At 48.8% G+C, this 9,424-nt stretch overlaps 1 protein-coding gene across 1 annotated transcript; it reads left to right on the top strand.

Moving 5' to 3' along the window:
• The first annotated feature begins 3,571 nt into the window (after positions 1 to 3,571).
• LOC112954880 (methanethiol oxidase-like) lies at positions 3,572 to 9,189 on the top strand. The gene is made up of 10 exons (XM_026048142.1): positions 3,572 to 3,609; positions 4,449 to 4,561; positions 6,171 to 6,291; positions 6,646 to 6,828; positions 7,141 to 7,319; positions 7,954 to 8,032; positions 8,194 to 8,315; positions 8,414 to 8,506; positions 8,675 to 8,793; positions 8,905 to 9,189. The coding sequence occupies exons 1-10, from the start codon at positions 3,606 to 3,608 to the stop codon at positions 9,065 to 9,067; spliced, it is 1,176 nt and encodes a 391-aa protein (XP_025903927.1). The 5' UTR covers positions 3,572 to 3,605; the 3' UTR covers positions 9,068 to 9,189.
• Positions 9,190 to 9,424: the final 235 nt, after the last annotated feature.

The following is a 9,424-nucleotide window of genomic DNA, read 5'->3' on the forward strand; positions in this document are numbered from 1 at the left end:
AAGGAGAAGATCTGAACAGAAGTATTCCAGGGGCTGTGGGAAGAAGTCCAATTGACCTTGGCATGGCCATRGAATCTGTGAGATTCTCCTTTTAGTATGTGTGCCCTATGGGTCTACCTCATTGCAAGATGACCTTTATTGTGGACTCCCTTGGCTGCATGGATACCACCTGCGTTGGTTATAAGGAGATCTTTAAGGTGATATCCACAACCAGTTGGAGGAATCCTGTTTCATATAATCCACCAGACCTGTGGTGTTAGGTGTTCATTCAATAGTGTTAAAGAGGCTTTATCCACTGGCCAGAATCCATCCTTATCCACATCCATGCAAAACTTCCGGGTCTGCACACATGATTCAATGTTTCTGGTTGAAGCCATGGTCTGGTTTGAAAGTAGGTAGGAATGGGAAGAAAGCACTGAACATGAAATAGTCTCCTGGAGTCCATAGTACTTCCAACCCATCTCTGAGTATATCAACATGAATTTACATTTGTYTTTTTTGGAACTAGAGCAGATGATCTTCCAGATGGTCACAGGAGGGCATAGTGCACCTTGTCTAGAACAATATTTAATGTTTTYCACTCATTCTTTGGTAAGTGAAAGTTGCAGACTTCATTTATTTTCTTGCTGCCAAGACAAATCCCCATTTATCTCACTAAAAGAGTCTATTTGAAATACTGGGAGGAAGTGAGATCTTACATCCTGGCTGTTAGCTTGGAAAGCTCTCTATGAATGGAGAATAGGTCCTGCTTAAATGATGCTGCAAATAGAGTTTCTCTAGTCAAGCTGTGTGTTTCTGAATTGATGAGCTTGCTCTTGCATAGGGTATGCTAGAAACCAGCGTGACCGTGGCAGCTTTATGTCGCCCATCCTTAGACAAGGGCAATCTGGAGCTAGTCATGTGCCTAGCTGMCTGCATTGCCACAGAGAGAGAAGGGCTTTCTGGGAGTATACTTCAAGTCGCTCAAGGGTAGCCTTTAAAAATAGGTCATAAGAATTACACGCAGAAGACCCATCCTCTCTCTTGTGTGTGAGAGGGGTGGCCTAGAGCGGTGGTTTGGATGTCAATACCTACAGTGTGGCTGTACTGAGAGATGTGTGCCTGAAATGCCTCAAAGTGTGGGCTTTTGGGTCAACTCTTGAGGGCACTGGAGGAATCCTATCTCTGGCCTCAAGAGTGTCTTCTTCTTCTTCACAATGTCTCTAAGACAGACTAAAAGCTACCATAAACCTCCAACTGTTTTCCTGTCCTTGCCATTTGAGGTGAACAGTTGTGTGCTTTGACAGAAGGGTTGGATGTTTTGGTTTTTGTCCTGCTGCTGGGGCACAGACAAGTATGGAGTCAAGCCCAGGAGGGATCTGGAGCGGAGAAGGACCTGGACAATGTGCCTGTGCCGGCATTTTTTGCTGGGGCACTGACTGACATRAGAAGGTCAGATGGGAATAGAAGGCACCTCTGACTTGGAGAAGGTTGGACACTGCTCCTGCACTAAAGGGAGTTGCAGTTGAGGTACTTAGTGTCTTTGCTGAAGCAAGGTCTTCTCCTGATGCATTTACTGTGTTATGCCAATCAGCACAGAATTGCATAATATGGTCATGCCCATTATCCAAATTAGAGCATGTCTTCCTCATCAAGGTTAGAAGTGATCAGCAGAAGGGGAGAAGATTCCATCTTGGTGTTGGCTGTAACATCAAGCTTCTTGAGGGCTTTTCTGTCCCAACTGTGTCTGCCATTGGCAGCTCTGTTGGCCTTGATCATGACACTGATTTTGTTCTCTGCTAAYTATCATTTTCTTTCTTGCTGGTGCTGCCGAGTCTGCCCTTCTCCTCCCGACTATCAGTTTTAATTAGAAAACATTGCGCCCCACAGCTTGGTTTTGTGACGGATGCCAAGGACATCGCCAAGGATGTCACCAGGGCAAACCAATTACATGAGCAGCAAACTTAACTAATGAGTAGAAGACTAATGATCTTTTTAATTAGCATGTGTGAAGGAGCAAGAAGAAGGTGCAGCGAGGCTAGGCTTACAGCTAGCCTTACAAAGTGGGGCACAGCCCTGGGGGGGGCTCGCAATGTGTGTCACTATGCATAGCCATTATCATAGAATCATAGAATCACAGAATGCTTCAGGCTGGAAGGGACCTCAGAGGTCATCTAGTGCAACCCCCTGCACACGCAGGGTCACCCAGAGCACGGGGCACAGGGCTGCGGCCAAGCGGGTTTGAAACATCTCCAGAGAAGGAGACTCCACAACCTCTCTGGGCAGCCTGTGCCAGGGCTCTGGCACCCTCACTGTCAARAARTGTTTCCTTAAGTTYCTRTGGAACTTTTGGTGCCTCAGCTTGTGGCCGTTTCCTCTAGTYCTRTCRCTGGCCACCACTGAAAAGAGGCYGCCCCCTCCTCCTCACTGCCTCCCTTGAGGTATCTATAGACACTGMTCAGGTCCCCCCTCAGCCTTCTCTTCTCCAGGCYGAACAGGCCCAGCTCCCTCAGCCTTTGAAAGGACTGATGCTTCCCTGAGTGGGGCAAGAGCCATAGATCACCCTGAGATGTTTCTCTGGTGAGTAGGGGAGCTGTGGGGTTCCCCAGGCTTTTGTGGGGCTCAACTAGCAGCTGATGGGTGTCTAGAAAGCTCCATCAGACCCACCTGAATGATTATCTTTCAGCTTGTGTGTCCCCTGTGTGTGTTTGCCAAGACAGAGGAAGAACCATGGTTGACCCTAGCTCTGCTGCAAAGATGCTAGATGGATCTCAGCTAAAGAAATTAGGTGTTCTTCCAAGAACCTGTTGACACCATAAAAGGCACCATAGTCTCATAACATGTTCAGGGAGTTCTTTGGAAACCATCAATTGTAGCCCTTGTGAGATGGCTTAATCTGTTCTCTCTTCTGATAGAGATCTCCTGAGGGCTTCTATAATGGCTCAGTCAGATGCTTCTGCATTCCTACATGGAGCAATTACTCATCTCATGAAATACGCCTACTGGTTGAATAAGCTCTTCTACAAGATATGGTAGAAGAACATACACCAGAACATAAACAACAGTTCCACAATGCCTGGAGTTTTCTTTCTGCTTTAGTCTGGCATCTAAGGTTCCTTTGTCAGGATGTCAGAGGTTCCTTTGCTGCCCTCCCTGTGTCCCAGCCCTGTAATTTCCAGGAGGATGCTGGTGGGACATTATCTAGCTGCTCCTCTCGTCCTGAGGGTGGAATTTGCAGCCACTGCCCATTTGTATTGCGAGAACCTGCCTTTGGGGGTGCCTTTAATTAGCTTGTGTCTCAGCTGGGCTGTGGAGGGCTCCTTGGAGAGCACGGGAGCTCCGGAATCAGATAGGGGTGGCCTGTGTTTAAGGAAGGAGCTGCATGGACCAGCAGATTTTTCTGGCGGAGTCGAGCCGCAGTGTTGGCCTGGCACCTCCCAAACACTTAGGAGGTTCTGCTCCTCCCTCGGCAGCTTGCTCTCTTCTCCCCACCCCAAACCCTGGTATATAAGGCCCCCAGGAGCAGCTTCTGCACAGCGCATCCYGCTCCAGCAAGGCGGACAGCAAGCTGCACCTGCAGATCCAGCACCTCTGCTCTCGGACAGAGTGAGCTCCACACCTTCAGCATGGGTAAGAACCCCCCTGCAGCTTCCACGGGGCCTCTGGCAGCTCAGAGCTGGGGAGCCTTGGTCTACACCTCTGTGCTGCACCTTGTTCCAGCCCCTGTCTCAGGCTGTAGACAACACTGGATCTTTCAAGCTAGTTACTAGCACGAAGTCTGTTCCTCCCAGTCCATGGGGAGGGGATTGTGGAGGAGCTCAGAAGATGCAGAATGGAACTGAGCAGTGTTTTGTTCTGCAAGCCTGGTCCTCATTGCTTTTTAAGGAGGATTTCTGTCTTTTGTCACTACTGCAACAAGTGGATGTCACAGAAATCCCCTTTGAGAGCCAGGGTAGGAAAAGATCCATCTGGTGGGACAGAGCCTTTGAAACTGGCATCCTTAATTAGGTGGAGATCTCCTCTTCTTCTCAAATCAGACTGATGCAGAGCCTAGTGCCACACGTACACAAGCTGCCCGGCAGTCGTGAAAGGCAAATCCTCCCAAGCGTGTTTGGAACAGAGGGCATTTGGGAAAGAGTGTCAATTTGCATGAGGAGAATCACGGAGTCTTTCAGAAATTCCCACTAATAGCTGCATATGCTGCATATACATATTCCCTYACCCCAGAGGAAGCGAATTCTAACTATATAGTGATATACTTTTATGTACTTTTTTTTTTCTTTTCTGGTTTTCTCATCTATGGCCCAAGAATGAAATCTAAGTTGGACAGTTGTCTGTGACCAAGCAGGGCTTGCCCTGCATCCAGCAAAATAATCTCAGTGCAAGTCTTGAGAGTTTTTCCCAAGTTTTTTTGTTTCCATTCTGCCTGTTCTGTGGCATGTCTTCATACAATTTTTCTTTATACCAAGGTTCCAGAGAGGAGGTCGCCTACGTGACCTGCACCTACAGGGAAACGGGCGTCGAGCAGCCCGACTTCCTGGCCACCATCGACCTCAACCCCAGATCCTGCAACTATGGCCAGGTACCTGTGACTCAAGCTTTGTTTTTCCTGGGCTGACCACTACCTGCCGGCTTTGAGCTCCATTCCATTTCCATAATATACAGCATTTTGTCCGTTTTTACCAAGGAAAATCAGTTATTTTTGACCAATTTGCCATGCCAGCTGTGTGCCTACTTGTCTTTCTGTGTATTTCTGTCTCATCCACCCTGTCTGGACTGTTGTCCCCTTCCTTCTGGCAAGCCATTGATGTCTTCCCTGGCCAACCCCATGTGAGCTAAGCCACCACAGGTCTATGTCCCTTTGCTCTGTTATGGAAGTGCACCAGACTGCTAGATTTGGCAAGAATCTCATTCCCTGCTCCTTTGCTGTGTTCTTTTTGTGCTTGGCTCCAGTTGAATCATCTCTGTTTTAATGGCCATTGTCAGCTGCATCTCACACCGCAATTCATTTTCGGAGGATATTGGGTTAGTGAGCACTAGAGTCCATGCACGAAACCACCCCGTCAGAGGCTGGTCAGCATGGAAGATGGTCTCTAGTGATATACCAGTTCAGAGCAACCAGCATTTCTTGCAGTTGAGCATGTTTCTATTCCGCAATTTCAGTGTACCATTCCAAATRGGAAATGGCAGCGAACACTTCTAAACACTGCAAAACCAGCCTGTGCATATTTGACGCTCATTAATCCAAGAGCTGTCAAGAAAATGCACTTAAAARCCCCATGCATTTCTGAAAGTGTTTAGCATATTTTAAACTTTGGCCTTGGAAGGAGCTCATGGACCAGTACATCCAGTTTGACAAGATTTATTCACATATGTAATTCTGTGAATTGTAATGGCAAGAGATGAGTAAGACTTGAAAGAGTGTCAGAATTCAGATTACTTCAGGTGCAAACAGCGCCTTGTCAAAGAACAGTGGAAGAAAAAAGGGCAGTGCCCAGGGAGGTTGTGGAGTCTCCTTCTCTGGAGGTCTTCAAAACCCGCCTGGATGCCACCCTGTGCCACATGCCCTAGGTGTGACTGCTTGAGCGAGAAGGTTGGACTAGATGATCTCTAGAGGTCCCTTCCAACCTGGAATTTTCTGTGATTCTGTGATTCTGTTTTGTGGCAGCTCCCCGCCAGCCTCAGTGAACTTTATTTCTGCCTTTAACTGCCTAGGTGATCCACCACCTGCCCATGCCCAACCTCAAGGACGAGCTGCATAGCTCCGGGTGGAGCGYTGGAAACTCCTGCTTTGAGGACTGCACAAGGGCAAGAAAGAAGCTGATTCTTCCGTCCTTGATTTCTTCCCGTGTTTATGTGGTGGATGTGGGGACCCAATGTAATGCTCCCCAACTGTACAAGGTATGCCTGAGGGAACTCCACGACAAGGTTTGGGAAGGAGTTGGGAAGTGGTGATTCTGGAATAAGATACGGGAAGAAAAGGTCTCTTTGCCTTCTCTTCCGTTCAGGTTTTAAGACCTGGGTTCCTTCAGGTGTGAGTTGCTTGGCAGAAAGCTCTTCCTGCAAGTGTCCAAAATCTTCAGAAATCTCATGTGGACAAAGGCTCTGCCATGGAATGTGAAATGAACTGAGCAGTCAGGGGCTTAAGTGCATGTAACCTTTTTTTAAGTGTGTGTAACCTTTTTGTTCAGATGATTGAGCCAGTGGATATCTTCTGGAGGTGTGACAAGGGGTACCTGAACGTACCTCACGCCCTGCCTAATGGTGATGTTCTGATTGCCAACATGGGAGATCCAGCTGGCAATGGAAAAGGTAATCTCCCCTGTAATCATCCCAAGAATGCGATTCTTATTAGAAAATTAATAACCCTAGAAATGCCAGACTTTAAAAATTTCAGATGGAAAACACAGAATTGTTGCTAAGAAGTTCCAGGCATTCTATGCTGATATAAAAACAACACCTTTGTATTTAGGCTGTATGGAAGGCTGTTACAAATATTGGTTTGCCCAAAGAATTCACTTGGTAGAACCTTTGCACCTGAATATATCAAGGGAGGAAATCTTTGGAAGACTGTGCTTGACCCTTCAATGAAACTTACCACAAAGCATGATATCAGTCTGGATGGAGGGTGTTGTGATCTGTTGTGCTTTTCTCTCTCTGCTACAGGTGGTTTTATTGTCCTGGATGGAGAGAGCTTTGAGCTTAAGGGGAACTGGGAGAAAGACTGTGAAGTCCCTCCAACTGGACATGACTTCTGGTTCCAGCCACGTCATAATGTTTTGATAAGCTCTGCTGGATTAGTCCTCAAACGTGCAGGACCTGCATTTAATCCAGCTGACCTCCATAAAGGTGAGGGAATAGAAGTGCAAATGGTCTTGGGAGAATGACTTTGGAAAAGGAGAAGTGCTGGAGAAAGGGGACAGGCCAGTTTCTCAAAAAAATGACCCAGGTCTCAGACCTTGCTACAGGTAGTGCAATATCTGGCATTATGAGTGGCCTGTCCCAGTCTTGCCCCACTGTTCCCTGAGTTATTCAACTTCTTCTGCTCCTCCAGGCTGAGGCTGCTGTGGCTCTCACTGTCTGTTAGCGTCTTGGCAGAGAATAGTCCATAGGACAAGGGCCACCTCTTCTGACTTGTTTTTCCCTTTGACCTGAACACAGGGGTCTTTGGGCGCCGTCTGAACGTGTGGAACCTGTCCTGCCGAACCCTCATCCAGTGCTTCGACCTGGGGGAGGATTCTCTGCCCTTCAGTGTTAGATTCCTCCACAACCCGAATGCCGCTGAGGGCTACGTCAGCTGTGCCCTGAGTGGCGTTATCTATCGCTTCTTCAAGAACGAGGCACGTGTTGTCCCAGCAGTCACAGCAAGTAGTGCCAGACCCAACCATCACCACTTCCAGGGTGATGCAGAAATTCTGCAGAGAAATTCAGTCATGTGCTCCTGCTGAGTGTATGCTCAGAAACTAGACTCTTCCCRTGGCAGCCCAACTTCTCCATTAACTCAGGAGGGCATTGGGTGGGGTTCTTGCCTGGCCACCTAGGAGATGGTTTAGKGTGGTGGATCTCAGCCCTCCCCTGGGAGCAACCTTCCTAAGGCAGATTTGCCCACTCTGTGCGTATGTGTGTTTGCAGCAAGGACTTTTGCACTGAACTGCACTCTCAGTAGTGGCCAGTGACCGGACAAGGGGTAATAGGTATAAGCTGAAACACAGGAAGTTCCATCTCGATATGAGAAAGAACTTCTTTCCTGTGAGGGTGACAGAGCCCTGGAACAGGCTGCCCTGGGAGGCTGTGGAGTCTCCTTCCCTGGAGATCTTCCAAACCCACCTGGATGTGACTGGGTGCCATGTGCTCTAGGTGTCCCTGTTGGAGCAGAGGGGTTGGACTAGATGATCTCTAGGGATCCCTTCCAACCCCAACCATTCTGTGATTCTGTGAATTACTCACACTTTGGTGTTCCTGTTTCTTGTACAGAGAGGCTGCTGGTCAGTGGAGGAGGTGATTAGGATCCCACCAAAGAAGGTGAGAGGATGGATTCTCCCCGAGATGCCAGGTTAGTGGGCTCTAATTCTCAGCAAATATACGCTTTTTCTTTTGTTTTGTGGACTGCCTGCACACAGGACAGCAGGGAGTGGTGTGAGCTGTGGCTTCATGCAACGCATGTTTTCTCCTGGTGCTGCCTTATCCCTAATGCCCTTTGCTTCTCTGCCGTAGCTTTCTCAGCCTACATCCTCATCTCGAAGGATGACCGGTACCTGTATGTCAGCAACTGGCTGCACGGGGACATCCGCCAGTACGACATCTCCTGCACCTCCAAGCCCAGGCTGGTGGGACAGGTGAGCCAGCCCCAGAGAGGCTTCCACTCTTGGGCTCCTTAGAGTGTCCAGCGGAGGACAGAGGACAAGGCAACATGTCCTACTGTGCCCTGTTGCAGGTGTTTGTGGGAGGCAGCATCCTCCGAGGTGGGCCTGTAACTGTGTGCAGAGACGAGGAGCTGAAGTGTCAGCCCGAGCCCTTGGTGATCAAGGTGAGTTAAGCAGAAAGGTCCGGCTCTCCTTGCCTCAAGGAGAGCCCTGCTCCAGCGTCCCTGTGGGGAGAAGAGTCAGCTCTTCTGCTCTGCTTCTCTGCCCCTGCTTTTGCTTCTGTACCCAAAGAACGAAGCCAGTAGAGTSACTGCTCTCTGTTGTGCCTTCAGTGCAAGAGAGTGCAAGGTGGTCCTTACAAAATGCAGCTGAGCCTGGATGGCAAGAGGCTCTACATCACCAACTCCTTCTGCAGCTCATGGGACAAGCAATTCTACCCGGATTTGGTCAGGTAAGGAATCTTTAGGAGATTCCTCTGCTTGTGAAGGTGCCTCATCCAGAGGCACAGGAACAGGAGCATGGTTTCCTTGTCCATAATATCTGCTCTCCCCTTCCTTTGCAGGGAAGGCTCTGTCATGCTGCAGATTGATGTGGACACTAAGGCTGGTGGCCTGTGCGTGAACAAGAACTTCCTGGTAGATTTTGGAAAGGAGCCCTGTGGACCTGCCCTTGCTCGTGACATCCACTTCCCTTGTGGAGACTGCACCACCACTGACTCAATCTAGGCCCCATGTGCAAGGTTCCCTTCTTCTCTTTCTCCTTTAGTGCAGGTGTTAGGGGTCCTCATTCACCACTGGAATCTAAACTGCTGTTAACAGAAGCTACAGAAGCTCTGCCTTGTTGRGAGGGTTTTGTTTCGACAGAGCAGTGAATAAAGTCCTATGACCTGGGATGAATCTTGCTGGACTGTGTMTCGGTGCAGCGAGCCCAGGCACTCTTTGTGTATAGTGCAAGGAAATCTCTGGGCGTGATTCAGAGCCCAGGGCACTCTCTTGGATATCAAGCGCTTCAGCACATACCGCCTTGCAGCAGGTGAAATCAAATCAGAAGAAAGCCAAGCGCTCTGTTGGAGCTGGAATCTC

Source organism: Nothoprocta perdicaria, unplaced genomic scaffold (genome assembly GCF_003342845.1).
Source record: "Nothoprocta perdicaria isolate Ctin4 unplaced genomic scaffold, notPer1 scaffold_511, whole genome shotgun sequence".
Lineage (NCBI taxonomy): Eukaryota > Metazoa > Chordata > Aves > Tinamiformes > Tinamidae > Nothoprocta > Nothoprocta perdicaria.